The sequence below is a fragment of the Crotalus tigris genome, unplaced genomic scaffold (assembly GCF_016545835.1).
Source record: "Crotalus tigris isolate CLP2741 ecotype Arizona unplaced genomic scaffold, ASM1654583v1 scf7180000018553.2237530, whole genome shotgun sequence".
In the NCBI taxonomy this organism is placed as follows: domain Eukaryota; kingdom Metazoa; phylum Chordata; class Lepidosauria; order Squamata; family Viperidae; genus Crotalus; species Crotalus tigris.
Window position 1 is genome coordinate 148,577 of NW_024097074.1, and position 22,097 is coordinate 170,673.

A 22,097-nucleotide genomic window follows, 5' to 3' on the forward strand; every position below is an offset into this window, starting at 1 on the left:
CTAAATAAATTACCTGAGGAAACATTAAGGAGAGATGAGAGAAAAATCCAACTAAAAGAGAGTTGGGAAATATAGAACCATTGGACTGGACAGATAAAAAGTGTTGGGCTCTTTGGCTTGCTGAACTAGGCTGCTTTCTTGCAGGCATTTCCTTACCAGGTAACATAATCAAATGAATGGGAGAGTGGAATTGGCTGGCTGTTAGTCTTTCTTCCTTCATGGTTTATTATGGTATTGTTTCTTCTTGGACTATTTGTGTGATGCTGTACCCTTCTTACTAGGATGTTGATTGCTAGCAAGGATGTGTTCTGTGCTGTTTGCTTCTTCTTTGACTAGGTTATATCCTTTGCATGGTATAGACTGACTTTATGGGTCGGCTGATAGCTGTTATGTCTGAATTCTAGGAATTCCCCAGCACTTTTGGATTTAGTTTAATGTATAGTATCAAGTTTCCCACTTGAAATTATGGTTCAATTTGTCTGTGTGCTGAGGTATTAATGATTTTCATCATGTCTTCTGATTACAACATGATGTTTGTGGATGCATTCTGCCAATCTTCTACATGTCTCTGCAGCATACGTCTTACATCATACAGTATGTTTCAGATGGCCTTCTTTAATGCCTGTGTCTTTAGGTTTCCTTAAGATGCTTTGGACTGATTTTGTTGGTTTAAATGCTACAGTGATATTGAGAAGTTGTAATTGCCTTTTGGTTGCCCCAGACGTATAAGTATATAGGGATTTTTTTAAAAAAAAAATAGGTTGTTACGGTTTTGTTGCTATATAGGTTATATAGCCAAGCACTTTTTAATGAAGTTGTATGGTTGTCTGTTATGTTAAAAGATATTGTACATATAATCTGTTTCCTCTTTTTGAGGTTCCAGATACTGCAACATGCATTTGCTCATCTTCCTTTTGTGGACAATATTGCTTGTGGACACTATGGATTGCTTTTCAATAACCTGGATTTGTAGTCTTTAATTGCTTCTTCTGCTGAGGAGAGTAGTAATTTGTTCTTCTTCTTTTATTCCTTTACAGATATTGTTGTCTCATGTGTCTTTTCAATTATAATACTTTAATTATAATAAAAGTGTCATCTACAGAATGGATCTATAGTTGGGTTCTCCATGCAGGAAGGCTATTTCTTCTAAGCATTACAGTCTCATGAATCCTCAGAGGGGAGATTCCATGGGTGTTACTTCTGATTTTTCTGTATATAGTTGAACTGGAAGAGATGAGGCAAAGGTCATTAAGTTCCATAAGCCTGGGTATTTCAATTATTCTGTTCTCTGTACAGTTTGGTATGTGGTATTGCAACAGATTCCTTTGCTATTCTGGATCTATGATTGTGAAGAGTGAAACCATAATTTCCTCTTTTGAATAGTTAGGTCCTGGAAGCACTGAAATGGAGAATTGATATTTATCCCATCTACTAGGTGTCCAACTTTTTTGTGAGTTCTTTGGTAAACTGTGTATTGGGTTCCTTGGTAGTTATATAATTGAGCAGAGTGATGTGATGGGCCTATGCATTTTAGGATGGAACACTGGGAACAGGTCCATAGCTTTTTCATCCACTACTGCTCTAGCAGTCGCATTGTAGAAGGTTCAGACTTCTTCCTTCAGAGGGTAAAGCTAATAAGATGAAATGTTAAGGATGTAGACATTAGGAAGTATTTCTTCGCTGTAAGAATTATCTTTCAATAGGATAAGTTACTACATGTAGTGGCTTCTTCCCCTTCACTGGAGGTTTTCAAACAGCTATCAGGGATGGTGGAGTAAATCCTGCAGTATGAAGGAGGATGGATTTGATGAACTCTTAAGTCACTTCCAACTCCATAATTCTATCTTTGGCCATCTGGTTTTAAAATATATTTTAAAAGTTACTATATACAAATTTTGCTCAGTATGCTTTCAGATATTTGAAGATAGCTATGAAATGGTAAGCATTCCTTCAACTCCCTCTTCTATGTCATTGATAAAAGCGCTGATGTAACACTCTACTTGAGATGTTTCTCCAGGTAGATTTGACAGTATTTATAACTACACTTTGAGTATGAACCTTGAGGCAACTGTGGAATTATCAAACCTATATTTGGCCATTTTCTTAATAAGGATGCCATGAGAGGTTTTGTCAAAAGCTTTGGTAAGGTAAAGATATACTGTGTCTACATTTCCCCAATCAACTAGGCTAACAATATATATTAGTTACAAGGTGGTTATTATGTATAGAACCTTCAATCCTGAAGAACATATGTTCTCTAATATTGGAAGTAAAAAGGGCATTTTTAAAGAAATATGAACACGCCATTTCAGCACAATAATGTGGTTATTAGCATTAAAACTAAGCAATTTAGTTTTGCTCTATATCTATCAAATCTTATTTACTGCAACATCCTGTTATTTCTGCCAACCCTAACATTTGAGAAAAGTTAGCTAGAGCATTCAAGTGTGAGACAGTGTTTTTAAATGAAAAATATGCACATCCATTTTTCATATCATTCATTTTATTATTTTTAATTTCAAATACAATAATTCTGACATAAAACTAGTTTGTATACTATTGAATTCAGAAAACATGTACTTTTCTCATCTATTTATATAAAAACTTACCATATGGCTGTTCAGTTTATTACTATATGAAAAGCAAACATCTGTGAGGCTATTGTTGTTACAACATTCAATAGTGCCATCAAGTCTTTTAAAACCTAAGGACAAGGGCAAAGGCAACTTACTATATTTTCAAATATCATAGATCCACTGATCTGTAATGCAATAAAAACTCAACCATCACCACTTCCTGCAAGGTTTGTATCTATGTGTGTGGGGGGGTTGTGTGTGCATATAAAGCAGACATATCAAACACAAGGCCCAGGGGCCGGATGCGGCCCGCGAAGTGGTTTCATGTGGTCCGCGAAGCCACCCTGGAAATAATGAGGGAATGGCCCTGGCCGGCCGGGAGCCAATGTACAATTTTGTAGTGGCCATCTATGCTGAAACGCATTCAGCCTTAGCGCCACAAGGCCGTCTAGAAACACTGAGGAACCAGCCCCTGCCACGTTGGCCCCGCCCCGAGTGCATGCTGGGGAGGTGTCACCCTTTGTGAGGAATGAAGAAATGCACCATGGCTTGGCGCTTGCCCCAGTCCCACCCCCTTCTGCCAGAGACTCTCAGATTTGTCCCATTCCTGCCCAGGCCCCCACAGGCACCCTTGATGCGAATGATGTACAGCTGGCTATGCCCACCCAGTAGGCCACACCCACTCCATCCACGCCCACCCAGTAGCCACACCCATTCTGGCCACACCCACCCGCCCCTCCCGAAGGCAACTGCAATGCGGCCCTCAATGAAATTGAGTTTGACACCCCTGATATAAAGCCACAGTCTCAGTGGCAATCAGAAATAGCTAAAAGTAGCCATCAGTATCCATATCCAATGACTATTTCCCATTCATCTTTATAAAAATACTTTGATATAAAACAAAGTGTAAGATATTGTGGGGGTGAACTGCTGAGGAAGTTGCAAAAGACCCATTTACAACAGTGCACTGACACTCTAGAGCTGCTTTCAAGTCTCTATGACAAGTAATAGACGAGTTCTGAAATTTATGCTGTCCTTATATATCCTGACAGTGCTGTGAGGAAAACCAAGTCAAACCCTCCAAATTCATCAGTTCAGATTCTGCTCCAAAGCAAACACTGCAAAATTGTTATAGTGCTTCCTCTGGAGTTACAGCAGACTTATTGCCCCCTGATGAAACCTACTTCAACCCACTGTTCCTTTGGGATTCTTCTTCGTCATACTTTCCCCACACAATGTTTCCTTACTAAAGCATTGGCCAATTTGCTTTTCTTTATCTTTCCACAAATATGAGTTTTGGAAGGTAAAAAGCAAAGAAAGGAAGGACTGGCTGATTTACATTTTTGCAATCTCCCATTGGCTAGCTAGAAGGAATGCTGGCCAGTTCAAGCAAGCAATCAAGACTCACTTGGCAGCTACTATGTGTTTGAATGATGAAGCCAAAAGCACAGATTAACTTGCTAGGCAAGAGACTACCTGGGAGACCGGAACATAGGAACAGCCCAGCAAATTCAAAATATAAATATTGTGCTCTAAATATTAAAATGACAGAAGGAGATACATCTGTCCCACTTGCCAAGGAGACACTGTGCTGCAGCAAGTAAATTAAATCCATAAATCTTGACAATTCAGCTGGTAAGTATGAGCAGACATTTCAACCTAGACTAAGCAAATATGTTCAAATTATAATCAATTATATAAGCAACCATTAATAATTTTGAACTGAAATAGTCATCTGATTAACAGGTAGATAATCTAGTAATTGATTTAACATTTTAAATCAAAATATGTAGTTTTCAAAACAATTATATGATTATACTAGGCCATACTTTTGAAGAGAAATTATCTTCCCAAGTAAGAATACTGCTTAAGACAGTGAATTAACAATAATATTTGGGGGGGGTGGGGGGGAGAGGCGAAAAGTTTCCAGTGATGTTGCTGCACATGGGTGCTGGGGAATGAAGATCCGTTCCCCAAGCCCGATTTCTACCAGCTGGAGGGTCCAAGAGGACCGAAAGTCGCCCCGTAGAGGCGACTGGCCAAAGGGTAAAATTTTGCAGATTGCGGGCCAGTGGTAGCTGTCCCGCTTGATCCAAAAGAGCCCTCGGGACCGGCAGGAAGAAAGGCTGACCACACCCATGCAGTCAGCCAGAAGCTGCTGATCATTGGAGACAAAGAATATAAACAAGCGGAAAGCAAAACAGCTGATTCAGGTGAGACTACTTTCCTTACCTCTCTATAAGCGACCGGTTCTGGGAAAAAAACACTCAAAAGCAAGAAATCCCTAAGCTTCAGGGGAGGTTCTACCCCTCCCTCCTGAACTATAAGCGGCGGTTTAAGCTTTGGGGAAATTAAAACTGACTTATAACAATATTGTGAAGGTAACTGAGGCATAAAAGGATAATTTTGGAAATGTTTGCATTTATAAATATTTTTTTACTCCGTTTGGAAATCATCGGATTTTAACTTTTTTAAAGTATGGTGGGAATGGACGCCTAATGACATCTAGTGGCAAAATTGAGAGCTACCATTTAACCTTGTTATTTTTTTTATCTTACTAAGTTGTTTTGATTGGAGTTTTAAAACTTGGCTGGATGCCCAACACACCTTATAATTTAAATACTTTGGTGTCCTTAGAATTTATAGTCTTGAAGATTGTGGCTGAAAAAGAGAAGACTCTTTTTGGATTGCCCTTTTCTACAGGATGGATTACAATTATAAATAAAAATTGTTTTTGAAGTCATCTGACTTCCCTGGATTACAAATACAACTTGACCTGGAATTTTTACAAGCTGTTGTGAAAGAGTGAATAATAAGAAATTTCTTCTAAGAGAAAACTTTGGATTACAAATTTTGGTATATATTTTTTTCTTTTTTTCTCTCTTTTTTCCCTTTTGTTCTTTTTTTTACTACTTACTATTTTTTATTATTTACTTCTCCTATTTGTTAGGAGCCCATTGGATTATAAATTTTGATTTACTTGGTGGATTATAAAGTATGATTAAAAGATAAAAATGAACGTCCCCAATCTATCTAAAGTTAGAAAAAAAGGAACTTCTGCTCCCTCTTCTGTTTCTGTAAGTCTAGTCTATCAGAGATCAATTGATACAATACTCCAACAAGAAAAGGCTAATAACTTCCAAAAGGAAACTCAAGTGACATTACAAGCAATTCAAGAGGCAAGTGCTATTCAAATGGCGGTAATAACGAGAACCATGAGGAGATGAAAAGTGATTTTGATAAAATGAATCAAAAAATTAATAACATGTGACTCTCAATTTGAAAATTTTAAACAGATGATTACAGATAACCAACAAAAAGTCCAAAAACTAAAAGATAAATCAATTGAGGTTGACCAGAAATTAGAAGTCTTAAAAGATGAAAATCAGAAATTGATGCAAATAAATTGAGAACTAGAAGACTCAATAGCTGTGATGGAGATGGAAAGAGCCTTATACTTTTTAAGATTTCAAAATATAATGGAAGATAAGGAAGAGGATCTTCTAGATGGAATTATTGGCAGATGCATTAGGAATTGGGAAGCAGGAAATGGAAGGAGAATTAGATCGATCTATTGAGTCAACTCAAACTATGCTAGAAGAAAAAAAGTCCCCAGGGAAGTACATGTTAGATTTCTCAAAAGATCTCCAAGAGACGAGATTCTGAGAAGAATAAGAGATGAACCTTTGAAATACAAAGAAAAAGAAATTGTAGTCATCAAACAAATTCCTAGGAGAATAAGAGAATCTCGAAGAGAATACCAGTTTCTAACTAGTAAATTAATTGAAAAAGGAGTGAATTTCAGATGGCTGATTCCAGAAGGGATTTTAATCTATTGGGACACCAAAAGATATAGATTGGATACGCTACTTAAAGCAATGGAATTCTTTGACAACCATAGAGCATTTCTGGAATGAGGTGATTTTGAATCTGGTACAAAGAGAAAACCAAAGAAACAGGAAAAAATGGCAGTAGAAGGAACAGTCAAACCAAGAGAGGAGGAAGAAATTAAAAATACATATATAGAAGAAGGAGCAAGACCAAGAGATCAGAGACAGATAAGATCGACTAGAACAGGGCTTTTCAACCAGTGGTACTGGGTACCACCTGTGGTACATTGGCACCTGGCAGGTGGTACACGGCCATCCTAGAAAAGTGGTAGCAAGGGAGGGGAATGAGCTGAACCAGTGGCAGCATCGCACAAGCCTGAGCGAGAGACGGCTGGAGCTGCAGGGCTGTCAGGGCTCAGCGGAAGCACCAGGATCAGCGCCAGGCTCCAGCTGGAGCTTGGTGCTGATCCTGGTGCTTCTGCTGAGCCCTGAGGAAGCACCAATCAGCTGGAAAGCAGCACTGATCCTGGTACTTCTGCTGAGGCCAGAAGAAGCGCCAATCAGCTGGAATGTTGCAGCATCTCCAGGGACTTGTGATTTACATTCAGATGCTTGGCAACTGATTCATATTTATGATGGTCACAATGTCCCTGGGTCATGTGAAGTGACCAAAACCTGCTGCAACCACCCAGCAGACGTGGGGAATAAAAACCAAATACCCCCCCACCCCACATCCGCTACCAATCCTCAACAGAAATGCTCACATCAGTGAAAACCTCGGACAGGAAGAAGAGCTCTGCCGGGCAGGTGTCTTGCTCGGCTGTGGCATGGAGGGCACTTTTTTCAGTGCCATTGTAACTTCGAACAGTCATTAAGTGAACTGTTGTAAGTCGAGGACTACCTATACTTTATCACTTTTTTCCTTTTTTGGGGAGTCATCAAGTTTTTGATACGTTGCTAGGCGACTGGTGGTACTCGGATATTGCCATATCCTAAAAGTGGTACAATGGGTGAAAAGGTTTAAAAGACCTGGACTAGAAGATTAAGACCTAGATATAACTGAAAGACATGGAGGAGAGTGGGATTTTGTCAATGAATATAAATGGACTAAACTCTCCTTCAAAAAGGAGAAAAATCTTTACACGATTACAAAAATTAAAAATGGATATAATTTGTCTTCAAGAAACATACATTAAGAGACAACATTATAAGTTGTTAGAACAACCGAAAATTGGTAAAGTTTATTTTGCATTAGCATTTCAAAAGAAAAAAGGAATAGCTCTATACATTAAAGAAACGATGAATCCCAAACAAATTTACGCGGACGAAAAGAGGAGAATATTAATGGTGGAAATAATGATGGATCAAAAACAGATACTGATGGTAGCACCAAATGATAAACAAGAACAATTTTACCAAAAATTACATGAAAAAATATTAGATTTAAACTATCAAAATCTCTGTATAATTGGAGACTTTAATGAAATAACAGATGGAATTTTGGACTATAAAAGCGCAAAACAAGGGAGGAGAGGAGGAAATATATTACCTAAAGTGTTTTCAAAAATGACACAGGAACTTTGTATCCAAGATATATGGATACATGAGCCGAGGTGGCGCAGCAATTAGAGTGCAGTACTGCAGGCCACTTTAGCTGACTGTGTTCAGCAGGTCAGCGGTTCAAATCTCACCGGCTCAAGGTTGACTCAGCCTTCCATCCTTCCAAGGTAGGTAAAATGAGGACCCAGATTGTTGGGGGCAATGTAAATATATATACATTGCTTACTGGTGTACACCGCTTAGAGAGTGCTTGCACTTAAAGTGGTATATAAGTCTCATAAATAAATAAATGGAGAGAAAAAAATCCGAAGAAATTACAATATACATTTTACTCAAATAAACATAAATTGTAGTCTAGAATTAATATGATATGGACATCTCTGGAACTTAATATGATGATGCAAGAAATTGAGATTAAAAACTAATGTTTGGGCAGATCATAACCCAATAAAGATGACTTGGAAAGGAACCAAGAAAAAATTAAATGGTCCTTGAACAAATCTATACTGAAAGAAAAATAATTTATACAACTAGTGACAAAGGAAATGGACTTTTTCTTCAAAATAAACAAGAAACATCGCTGTAAAATGTGTGGGATGTGGCCAAAGCATTATTTTAGAGGGTTGGCTATAACCTATACCACTAAAAAGAATAAAGAAAAGAAACAACAACAGTTAAAGTTGAAGGAAAAATTCAGAAAGTTAGAATCAGAATTACAAATAGACTCACAAAAGAAAATACTTAAGAAACAAATGGAAATAATAAAACACAAATTAAATCTAGCTGAGACAGAAATAATGGCTCAACAGATTAAAAGGGCTAAAGAGAACCTTTTTGAAAATGCTAACAAGCCGGGGAGATGGTTAGCATATAGAATGAAAAAAAGAAAAAAAACTGATAAATAAGTTGCAAGATCCCAAAGGTGAATTACAGCTTCAAAATGATACAATTTAAAAAATTAATAAAAACTATTATCAGATACTTTACAATGCAGAGGAAATTCCAAAAAAACAAACAAAAAAACAACAACACAGCAGTATTTAAAAAAGCAGACTTACCAAAAAATTCAGAGAATATTTAAAATATCTTAAATGGAAAAATATCAATGATGGAGATTATAGAGGCTATAAAAAGGCAACAAAATGATAAAACTCCAGGTCCAGATGGATTATCTGCAGAGATTTTTATAAATCATTACAAGACACACTAAGTCCTATTTTGAAAGAACTGTGTAATGAAATACTCCTGGAGGCTAAAATACCAAATACATGGATTGAAGCCAATATTACTTTAATACCCAAAGAAGACTCAGATCTAACACAAATAAAAAACTATAGACCAATATCACTATTAAATGTAGACTATAAATTTTTCACTTCAATAATAGCAGAAAGACTAAAGAAATTTTTGATGGAATTTATACATACAGACCAAAATGGTTTTCTACCTAAAAGACAAATAAAAAATAATTTAAAAATGATTCTTGATGTGTTAGAATACTATGAAACTCATCCAAAGAAACAGATGGCTTTAATATTCCTTGATTCACAGAAAGCGTTTGACAACGTAAACTGGCAATTCATGTTCCAGCAACTAGTGGAAATGGATTTTGGAGAAAACTTTATAAATGTAATTAAAACAATTTATTGTAAACAAACAACCAAAATAATTGTTAATAGAGATTTTACAGAAAACTTTAACATTAAAAAAGGCACAAGACAGGGATGCCCACTACCTCCATTATTATTTATGCTAACACTGGAAGTATTGAACAGAAACATCAGACAAGATATAGAAATTAAAGGACTGGAGACAAAAGATGAAAAATATAAACTACAAGCATTTGCAGATGACTTTGTTTTTATATTGGAAGATCCACTGGAAACAAGCACTAAACTTATGGAGAAAATAGAAAAATTTGGAAAAGTGGCAGGATTGAAAATAAACAGAGAAAAGATTAAAGTGCTAACAAAAAATCTAACAGAAAAACAAAAAAATCAACTAGCAAAAAAAACCAAATCTTCAAATAGTTTAAAAAGTTAAATATTTGGGAATTTACCTAACAGCAAGATGTGTATCAATAAAAGAAGATAACTATGTAAAACTGCTAAAACAAATAAAACTGAACCTGGAAAAGTGGAAAAACCTACAACTTTCAATGCTGGGGAGAATAGCAACAGTGAAAATTTATATCTTACCAAAATACTCTTTTTATTTCAAACGATTACTGTAAGGCTGGGAAAAGTCTTTTTTGATTAATTGAATACAACAATACTGAAATTTATCTGGCAAGGAAAAAAAGCTAGAACAGGGATGTCAAATTCAATTTCATTGAGGGCCGCATCAGCATTGCAGGTGCCCTCGGGGGGGGGCAGGGCTGTGTGGCCAGGGTGGACGTGGATGGAGTGGGTGTGGCCTACTGGGTAGGCGTGGCCAGCTCTACACGGTTCGCATTAGTGGTGCCTGTGGGGGCCTGGGCAGGAGTGGGACAGATCTGAGGGTCTCTGGCAGAAGGGGGTGGGACCAGGACAAGTGCCAAGGCATGGTCCACTGGAGGAGCCTCACTATTCCTCTCGGCCATGTGGGGGGGCTGGATGGTGGTACGGGCTGCCTGGAGCCCTGGGCAACAGAGGTCAAACGCCCAGCCTGGCCCTCAAGCACCCACGGCACCAAGCCCAGCCCCACTTCCCCAAGGGGACACCCAGGTGCACTTACCTCATCCTCAAGGCTGCTGCTGCTGCTGTGCTTGCTCTCCTTACCCAGGTTGCTCATGATGGGTACGAGGGCAAAGTCAGAGGGAGGTCCATTCCCTCTCCATGGGAGGAGACCCTGCTTTGTATCCAAAGTTTCCTTAGCAATAGGATGGGAGACCCCCAGGATAGGCCAGGAGGAGGGGGCAAGGGGATAGTGAAAGTGCAGCAGGGCAGGACAAGGCAGTACTTCCCTCAGACCCTCCCTCTCCTCTCCTTCTTTCCTTCCTTCCTTCCTAAGTACAGAGTGGTGGGAAAATATTTGACATGAGGGAAGGAGAAAAACAGGCAAGAAATGCAGCTGGGAAGGTGTCACCCTTCATGAGGAATGAAGAAATGCACCATCGCCTGGAAGTGGCCAGCATATGGCCCTCACTTCACATATCTGGCTTGTTGGGCTTTGGGGGAGGGGATGCCACGAGCAGCGTGAGAGTCAGTGTTACCTGCGCAATGCCGCCCAGCCCCCAACCTGCCTGGTTTTGGCAGGCAGCTAGGTGCTCTCCTCACAGCGCCGAGAGGCTAAGCCTGGCGGCGCAAATCCGAAAAGAAGTGTACCGCTGCCCAGCCCCCAGCCTGCCCGGTCTCGGCAGGCAGTGGGGCACTCTCCTCACAGTGCCAAGAGGTTGAGCCGGGCGGTACAAAGCTCACCAGCTTTGTGCCTTGCTGCCTGCTGAAACAGGGCAGGCTGGGGGTTAGGCAGCATTGCACTTCTAACCAGATTCGCGCCACCCTGCTCAGCCTCTCAGCACTGTGAGGAGAGCACCCCACTGCCTTCCGAAACCCCTCTCCCGAAGCACATCAAGCTGGATATTTTAAGTAGGCCAGGGTCATTTGCTGGCCACTTCCAGGCGATGGTGCATTTCTTCATTCCTCACAAAGGGTGACACCTCCCCAGCATACACCCAGGGGGTGGGGCTGACGCAGCAGGGCTGGTTCAACGCTGTTTCCAGACAGCCTTATGGAGCTAAGACTAAATGCGTTTCAGCATAGATGGCCACCACAAAATTGTACATTGGCTTCCACCTGGCCAGCCAGGGCCAAGGCAGCGGGGGCCGTTCCCTCACTGTTTCCAGGATGGCTTCATGGGCCACATGAAACCACTTTGCGGGCCGCATCTGGCCCCCAGGCCTTGTGTTTGATATGTCTGAGCTAGAATTAGACTGAAAATGCTACAAGAAGAGAAAGAAAGTGGAGGATTTGGATTGCCGGATTGGATGTTATACTACCAAGCAATTATTTTAACATGGTTTAAAGAATGGATAATGCTTAGAGATAAAAGACTCTTATACCTAGAGGGGCATGATCTACAAATTGGTTGGCATGCCTTTCTGTAGTATAGGAAGAATAAAATACATAGATATTTTCAAAACCACTTTATAAGAAATCCACTTCTTTTAGAATGGGAAAAAATAAAAACGAAAATTTATATCAAGATAACTGGATGGCTTTCAACAATGGAAGCATTTGCTTAACCAAATTTAATTAATTACGATAAAGTTGTGACCTATAAAGATATTTTGGGCAATGAAGGAAAATTGAAAGACAGACAAGATTTACAAGACCAAGGTATTGATCTGTCATAGTGGCCATATTTGCAAATCAAAATGAGATATGAAAAAGATGCTAAAATAATGGGATTCTATAAAGAACAGACAGAATTTGACCAGATACTGTTAAAAACAGATGAAAAGTTGATTAAGAAACTCTATAACAGCGTTTCTCAACGTTCGTGTGACGGCGACCCCCGTCACATGAACGTGCTGCGCACGCGTGGCGCGCGGCGGCGCCCCATGCGCAGCACGCATGCGCAGCACCGCCCCCATGCGCAGCGCCACCTCCATGCGCAGCGCGCATGCGCGGCGGCGCCCCCTGAGGGGGGAAATGGTGGATCACATTGTTTGGCGACCCCCGTAAAATGGTCGATCGACCCCAAATGGGGTCCCGACCCATAGGTTGAGAACCGCTGCTCTATAAATATCTGTTAAACTTAAAAATGGAGGAAGAACAAATAAAAGAAACGATAATATGGGTAAAGAGCTTTGGATATAATATAGAATTAGAAGACTGGCAAAAGTTATGGGAAAGAAATATCAAATTAACTAAAGTAGTGACATATAAAGAAAACTTATATAAAATGTTTTACAGATGGCATATGACACCAGTGAGATTAGCAAAAATGTTTAAAAATACTTCAAATAAGTGTTGGAAATGCAAACAAAGACCAGGTACTTATTACTATATCTGGTGGACATGCCCTAAAGCAAAAAGATTTTGGTTAAAAATACATTTCTGGTTGGGGAAAATGACAAAAAAACAAATAGACTTTAAGCCAGAATTATTTTTGTTAGGAATAATAGGAGCAGTTATTGTATCTATTTAATTTTACACGTACTAACTGCAGCAAGAATTGTATTTGCCCAACAGTGGAAAAATGAAAATTTACCAACTGAAGAAAAATTAATTAAGAAAATTTTAGAGTGTGCAGAAATGGATAGATTGACTTTAAAGATAAAAGAGAAAGAAGATTCAGTGTATTTTTAGAACATGGGATAATTTCTATCAATGGCTAGAAAAACAAGTTAGAAAGGAATGTGATATGTAACTTTGAATAGATATTAGCAACAAGGCTATTGAGTGATTAATTAACATTGTTGATGATAATTAACTATTGTCTATTGTTTTTTGTTCAACACATGAACCCCAACATTATGCTATTTGCTAAATATTGAGAATGTTATTTGAAAAAATCCTAACCCCAACCTCAACCCTAATCCTAACCCTAACCCAAATTCCAACCCCAGTCCTGACCCACTTCATTTCTAATCCTTTAAAAAGTAATAAAACATATATATATATATATATATATACATATACATATACATATACATATACATATACATACATACATACATACATACATACATACATACATATATATATATATAAAACAATAATTTTTAAAAATCTGGCACTCATATAAAACAAGTGATCCTTCAGTTACATAAAAACAACCTATAATATACCATAAAACTACAATTAGATGCAATCTAGAAACAATTGTACCTCTAATTGGGAAGCTTAGCTGCTGTAGTATTGATGATTTTATGCAATAGCCTGTTTGTGGCTTCCGATACATCTTTTCCAGGCAGGCATTCCAATCTTCCACACTGTAAACTGAGCAATCCTGCAGACTAGTGACAAGGTCACCAACAAAAAGACCTCTAGGACCATTAGCAGGAGAATCCTAAAAAAAGAGAGGAGAAAAAATGCTCATGGATCATGGACTGAAGACCACCTACTTTGTTTTATTGGCTACATTTTCATATATGGTAATTTGACTATGATCTGAAGAGGAATGAGCGAAGCAAACTCCCCTTTCAACCAACCAGTGGGGTATGGAAAAAAAGTGTTTTCTCTTCTGATTATTCTGGCCATCCAGATTGATAAACAGTGATTAACACTAAGTAAAACAGTATGAATAGCCACTGCAATGTTAGTAATATACTCCTGATACAAATGTGATTATTCTCAGTATCAAATCTTTCCTATTTTAATAGCATGTGTTTACACTTAAAGCTGATTAATAATCACGTAGACCTGATTATATTTCATTATATCACATACGATTAGTTTATTTCATATACTTCACTATTAATACCATACATATCTTAGCACAGAAAAGTAGTAGTAATAAACTGGATTACTGTGAAACAGAGCTTTAGTTTCTTTATTTTATATCCTATCTTTCCACTTCAAAGAGTATTCAATGTAGAAAAAACAAAGCTTTAATTAAAGCAGAAAACCAAATGAATTATACTATATAGTATATATAGTATGTGTGTATGTGTGTGTGTGTGTGTGTGTGTGTCTGCGTATCTATATATAGATACACACACACACACACACTCACACACACACACACACAGTTACATCTATGGTCATAACTTCCAAATAACCTCCCAGTGTATGTCACCAACACTTTTAGAAAAGAGAAAAAGCACCACTATGTTTAACTGTACAGATGACAAACTATTCTTCCAAAGAGGTGAATTTATAATGCTGATGCTGTTACCTGAGTGACTTCAGTAACAAGTGCTCCTGCACCAGTGTAATAAAATGGGTAAAGAATAGCAGGTAAAAAGAAGAGAACTACAAGACCTGCAACACCAAGCACAAAGTTATGCCAGACACCTGCAAAACCAGAAAAACAAAGCATTTAATGTCTACCATGCAAGAATAAGCTAAATAGAATATATATGTATGTATGTATGTATGTATGTATGTATGTGGGTCTTTGGTTATTCGGGTTTTCTCCCACATAAAATTGGAAGTATCTTGGCAACGTTTCGACGAAGTCCCATTCGTCATCTTCAGGCTGGTGTTTTCAGCTTCGTGCTTCGAGGAGCACGAAGCTGAAAACACCAGCCTGAAGATGACGAATGGGACTTCGTCGAAACGTTGCCAAGACACTTCCAATTTTACGCGGGAGAAAACCTGAATAACCAAAGACCCACATACAAACACTCGCGAAAACCTCAGAAAACACACACACACACACACACACACACACACACACACACATATATATATATATATATATGTGTATGTAATATATTTTATTACAATAGCAAATTAATCTAAATCTCATAAAGTCTGCTTCAGGAGTGAAGCTAATATTAAGATTTTGAAAATGAAGTGTTTAAATGTAACTGGAACCATACCAGTAAATGCTCCAAGATTATGGTTAACAGAAGTCTTGATTTCAAAAATGTATATGAAAGTCGTAAAAACATGACTGGGAACCACTCCGACTTTCAGCACAAAGGACAAGCACAGCTAGTGCAATAAAAATGAACTATCCTGAGAGGTATTTCTGAATGAATATGATACAGAATAATCAGAGTAGCCCATGAAAGGAAATTCAGTGCATACTTTTTAAAGATGAATACTGAGGAATAACAGTAAAGTTATACTTTGTCATTTTCGATATTATAAATATACCTTCAACTATTCGATAGAACGTGATCCTGGAATTAAATGCCACTGGCAGTTGTGTACTATTATAGCCAAGAATGTGAGCTGGAAAGTTCAGTTCACAGCTGGAACTACTACTTTTATATTAGAACACAAATGGAATTTGAAAATAAAATAAAGCTAGTCAAAGATTGCTCTTAAGTGAAATAAATATTATTTTATGCAAAATGCTCTCAGCATTCAAAACTTGCTAAATTTTAAAGAGAAACACAAAAGGAAAATTATTCATTATACATAGTTGTCATTATGGTCAAGAAAGAAAAGCTCCTGTCAAGCAAGTATGACTCCCACGGTCTTCATGTACATGGAATTGGTTGACTATTACCTTTTTACAGGAAAAGTTTCTGACTTCCCAGTTTAACTTACAGCCCTGGGATAGCCTAGTAGCCTCCCATCTAAATACCAATCAGGACTGAAACACCCCCCCCCCCCGAACCGTTGTCAAGGTATAGGGTTTTTTTACCTATCTCTTTTTCAATCTTTTTTGCTGTGAGTTATGTAGTTTTACTATTTTGTACATTGTTCATAATTCCTACTTCTTGGAATTTCCCCAAATCTGTCAGTTGTCATGAAGAATATAGAGCAAGCTGGCTTGTTTATAACTGTGCAACTAAAAATATATTTACTTTTTATTACTGCCTTACTTTATAACGAAAATCTTACTCTTGGAGCACTTTAATCGCATCTGTCTTAAACCAAACTGTTGCATAATTTCAACCAAAATACTAATCTTCATTCAGAAATATTTATAATGGCCAAATTAAATGACTGTCTAAAGTATTTTATTTTCCATCTGAAGTCATCCCAACAATGTTGTTAAAAATCAACCCCGATTAGCAGATTGAGATTGTAATCTACAATGGTTCCTTTTTTTTCCTAACCAATTTCTGCTATTCTCTTCTCCTGCCAAGACATGGATAAATGCTGAGAAAACAACACTGTTTGACCTAATATTCCTAATATTCTCAACAGATAATTGGAAGAAAATTAGGGACACCTGGGCTCCTGCCATTTTCTCATTTTGAAACAATATATGGCAATTTCTATTACAGCAGCTATATATAAATTATGCTATATATAAACTATATTATGCTATATATAAATCCTGCAGTCTGTAATAGGAATCAATCACAGGTAGGATATGAGGAGCACAAAACAGCTGTCATTGTAATCAAATGCATGATATATATTTGAGGCTTAATTAGAAATAAATTAAAATTCTATTTTAATTTCATAAGAAATTGATATCTTGGAACAAGTAAGTAATATATCGTTAAAAGAAGAAACTACCAAGAGAAACTAATTTATCCAAAATATCTGAATAGTAGTAATATACACAACCCAAGCATTTGTTATGTTTCTATTTGGCCTCAGCAGCCTCAATACTTCAGTAGCTTTGAACATACTAGAGAATGTTTTTACAGAGGCTAGACTATTCAATGTTATCAAAACATTTAAAAGTAATAAAAGTAAATCTGAAATGAAAAACTATCCCATCTTGCAAAATCATCTCTCTCAAGTTCTAAGAAATGTTAAGTAGTTTAATATGATGCAAAAACCTAGTTAGTCCTATAAAATTCGCAGGATATGCTCAATATGTCCAGCAATACCCATACTTTCAGATACAATATAAAATATATTGCAATAGTAATCCCAATTAACTCACCTGCACAAAATATTCTTAGCTGCTGAATGGGAGATATTAATTGTAAGTGAGTAGTGAATAGGTCAACAAATGCCCCGGGATAGACAATGAATATAAAAATTCCATAGCCATTAAACCGAACTTGCTCTCTAAAAAGCAATAGAAAATATTTTTTTTAAGACTTAATTAATTATTTGTAATCAAACAGATCAACATGCTTTACTGTATCTGCATGGAATTTTATTTTCCACTGGTATTTCTACCACTATAGTTATACAGGATGAATTGCTATTATCCTAAGAAAAATGTATTTCAGAACAACAAAATAATAATCATAACAAGCATATTTTGTAAAGCAGTTAATGTTACTTCATTCCAAGTATTCAGTGTGCTTTACTTCAATTATCTGAACTATAATCTTTACCACAATCTGCAGGCAGAACTATTACCCTCCAAAAGAGGCATAGTATATAACCAACTATGATTTGTTTAAGGATCAAAGGAGTAGAACTTTTTGATCTGTTATTCAGTATCTAACCAGCACAATATAACAGATCTGTTCAATGAAAGAAAAAGAAGCAGTCTAAAGCTATGGTAGCAGTCAGAAATCTGGGAATTAAAAGATAATTGAAGGACAATGAGAGTTTAGTTTATAGTGAAGTAGTAATTAAAAAAGAATTTCAGGTCAAATCCTTATCAAATACCCTGTGTTATCATGGCAATCAAGTGAAACTGATTTGTACTGGTGGGTTCAGAAGGTAATTCTTCATCCTGTATGATCTTTAAAGCAATCATGTTTGCTTTCCCACAAAGGAACCAGTTTTCACTCCAATGTATCTCCAAACAGATAAAATTTTACAACATACCAGAACACTACTAACTGAACTGCTGCTACAGATTTTCACGGATACTATATGAACATTATGAGATAATGGGGCAACTTCCTACATTTGATCAAAACTAGTGTTTGCAGTAAAAGCATAAGTATAGCCATCATTTTTAACAATAGTGTTCAAACAGCATAAGGAATTCAGTATGCTGAATTTTGAAGGTGATCTATTAGATATATTAGAAACATGAAAGTACTAATTGACAAAGTAAGTGATACAATAACAGATAACGTGAGAAAAAAGTAACTGTTAGCATAACTCTGTGAGATGGATAGTACTGAAATTTGACAAATAAAATAAATGAATAGACTATAGAAATCAGAATTCAGTTCCTTTTTTTCCAAGAAATCTTTGACTTGTGGCCAAGATAAATAAACAAAAAGATACAAAAAAAGATAAAATACAAAGTTATCATCCTGCCCCAAAACGTCTCAAGCAGTAGAAGGAAATAGTGTAGAGTATATTATAATGTTAAAATTTAAATTCTAAGATCAGAGTAACTCTCAAGAGCACAATATTTTTAGCATTATCTATAATCTATAAAATCAAAACACAAGTAACATCAATAAAAAGTATTTCCTAAAACCTACAAGGATAGTACTGTAATCTATATTAAATCACAGCATGATGAAACTGAAGAAAAGAAAGTAAATAAACTGCCTTCTCCAGTTTTTGTCATATTTCCACTGAGGTAACACAAAGCCTAGCTACTGATTACATGATAGAGGGTTTCAAATCTTCTAAGAGGATATTCACAAGGCACTTACATAGTTTTCCAACATGTTTGTGTAATGGGGTAAATTAAATTGGTCCGACTATTCTTGAGAAATGTACAGTGTATTAATTAATATATGGCTTTTCTATCTCATTAGCACCACATGGCCAGGTGTGTTCAAATAGTGGAATTTTAGCATATCTGCCTTGCAGCAATGCAGAAGGCAAGATTTTTGATCAAGTTTAAAGAAGTAGTAAACGTTTTGCTGGTTCTCATATACCTTTAGCAACTCAAATTCTATTGTACTAGGACAACCTATTTACCTCAACCCAATATTTTATATCATTCATTCTTTGAATAAGCATTTGCGTAGCCTGACTGTAACCTAACTACATTAACTACATGCCAAAAGCCCATATGATACAAGCTTCTGCTCTACCACAAATTCCCAGTTTGAGGGGAAGTTATCAGCAAAACTTAATGATAACCCTACTGGGAAAAAAGTTTTTAGCTGATAATTAGCCACGAACCTCAAAACTCACATCTGAATTCAGGCCATTCCTAGTTCTATTCCAACCTGGGCATCTGTTTTCCTACTAGGGGAATCAAATATAACTTAAGAATTTCATTTGCATCAGCTCCAATGCTTCTTGAAATAAATGTCAAGAATTTGGGACAAACATCTGGCCTCAAAATGAAGGTTTAATGAAGCTGGAATTAATTATCCACCTTTAGGGAAGAAGATCATAATCTTAAGGTTAGGTATACTATGTAATCATAAAATGTGGTCCAGTTCCTTTTCAATGGAAAGTCACCCCAAGATTCTCTATCACTTTATCTCCTTCCTGTTTTGTTTTTGAGAATTTTAGCCCAAATACTCTCATATAGGTAACATGAGAAATTAAGAAATCATAGAAATTAAGGCTTTTAGCAAATGATATTTTTTCTGGTTACAAAATGTGGATTGCATTACCTAATAGCTGCCACTCCATGGCCAACTTCATGTATAATACCACTGATGAGGATTGCTGTGAAGAAATAGGACAGCTGGCTGATGGGAAGGTTTACACCAGGCACCTGTTTTTAAAGACACAACAAGATGCAAGGCAGCAAGAGATGCAGTGATTGGTCTTCCTGCATTCTGATAACACAGCTGCCCTAAAAACCATTACAGATTTCCCAGTAGTCTTATAAAAGAACTCATTTTCATGAAAAAAAAAATAAGATACAAAGGAGAAAAATTATAACCAGATATAATCCCATCATGTTTACATACTATTCTGGTTGAAGAACTCCTAACTCCAAATCACAAGAGCTAGTGATGAAAGGCAGTAATATGCTTCATTTTATTGTCCCAAAGGTGCTTTTTCAAAAGACAACTGGACTTTTCTTGATTTTTTTTTCCTTGAAAATATTTTGCTTCTTATTCTGAAGAACTGATGAAGCTTCTTGGATGAGAAGCAAAACATTTTCAAGGAAAAAAACAAGAAAAGTCTAGTTGCTTTTTGAAAAAGTATCTTTGGAACAACCAGGACCTGGATGATTGAAAATCTCCATAGACATTTACCTCTTTTTATGTTCCTTAAAACCGAAAATGAAATAGCCTAAATCAGACTTTTTCCAACTGTTGTGTCTTCCATAAATTTTCAACTATAGTTTAGCTCAGGGTTCCCCAACCCCTGGTCCATGGACCAGTACTGGGCCATGACCTGCCAGCAATCGGTCCTCAAAAGCAAAGCACCATCCGTGGGATGTAGGCAAGCACACAAAACCATGCACTCTCCAGTCCATGGAAAAACCTTTCTCCATAGAACCGGTCCCTGGTGCCCAAAAGATTGGGGACCTCTTGTTTAGCTAAAACCAGCATTGCCAATTTTCACATATGGCCAGCCAGAACACACAGAGGGCACCAGATTGGTAAAGTCTATTTAAGATATCTTAAAGTGCTTCATCTCCATGGATTACTGCCTTGTTGTGGCAAAGGGGCTTGCGTAACTCAATGAAGCTATGAGCTATGCCATGCAGGGCCACCCAAGACGGACAGGTCATCGCAGAGAGTTCTGACAAAATATGATCCAATGGAGAAGGAAATGGCAACCCACTCCAGTATCTTTGCCATGAAAACCGCATGGACAGTACCAAAAGGCAAAAAGATATGACGCTGGAAGATGAGCCTCTCAGGTTGGAAGATGTCCAATATGCTATTGGGGAAGAGCAGAGGGCTAGTACCAGTAGTGCCAGAAAGAGTGAAGCGACTGGGCCAAAGCCAAAAGGATGCTCAGCTGTGGATGCATCTGATGCTGTAAAGATCTTTTCTCCATAGGAACCTGGAATGTAAGATCCATGAATCAAGGCAAACTGAATGTGGTCAAACAAGAGATGACAAGACTGAACATCGACATCTTAGGAATCAGCGAACTAAAATGGACAGGAATGGGTGAATTTAACTCAGATGACCATCAGGTATACTACTGCGGGCAAGAATCCCTCAGAAGAAATGGAGTAGCCTTTATAGTCAATAAAAGAGTAGGAAAAGCAATACTGGAATACAATCCCCAAAATGACAGAATCCAAGGCAAACCATTCAATATCACAGTAGTCCAAGTCTATGCCCCAACCACTGGTGTTGAAGAGGATGAAATTGACTGGTTTTATGAAGCCCTACAGCACCTTATAGAATCAACACCAAAAAATGATGTCCTTATCATCACAGGGGATTGGAATGCTAAAGTAGGAGGCCAAAAAATAATGGGAAAAACAGGCAAGTTTGGCCTTGGAGTACAAAATAAAGCAGGGCACAGGCTGATAGAATTTTGTCAAGAGAATACGATGGCCACAGCAAACACTCTTTTCCAACAACCCAAGAGACGGCTCTACACATGGACATCACCAGATGGTCAACACAGAAATCAGACTGACTATGTGCTCTGCAACCAAAGATGGAGAAGTTCTATACAGTCAGTAAAAACAAGACCAGGAACTGACTGTGGCTCAGATCATGAGCTTCTCGTTGCAAAATTTAGGCTTAAATTAAAGAAAGTAGGGAAAAACACTAGTCCACTCAGGTATGAACTAAATCATATCCCTGATGAATATA

The 22,097-nt window shown here is 37.5% G+C and overlaps 1 protein-coding gene across 1 annotated transcript in view; it reads right to left on the reverse strand.

Moving 5' to 3' along the window:
* The window catches only part of MBTPS2 (membrane bound transcription factor peptidase, site 2), a 40,701-nt gene that overhangs the window by 12,936 nt on the left and 5,668 nt on the right, over window positions 1-22,097 (reverse strand). Inside the window, exons 4-8 of the mRNA XM_039354436.1 lie at window positions 19,974-20,077; window positions 17,417-17,544; window positions 14,789-14,907; window positions 13,780-13,960; window positions 2,610-2,704 (exon numbers count right to left, since the gene is read on the reverse strand). Of these exons, the coding sequence (XP_039210370.1) occupies window positions 2,610-2,704; window positions 13,780-13,960; window positions 14,789-14,907; window positions 17,417-17,544; window positions 19,974-20,077 (627 nt within the window). The remainder of the gene's footprint in view (window positions 1-2,609; window positions 2,705-13,779; window positions 13,961-14,788; window positions 14,908-17,416; window positions 17,545-19,973; window positions 20,078-22,097) is intronic.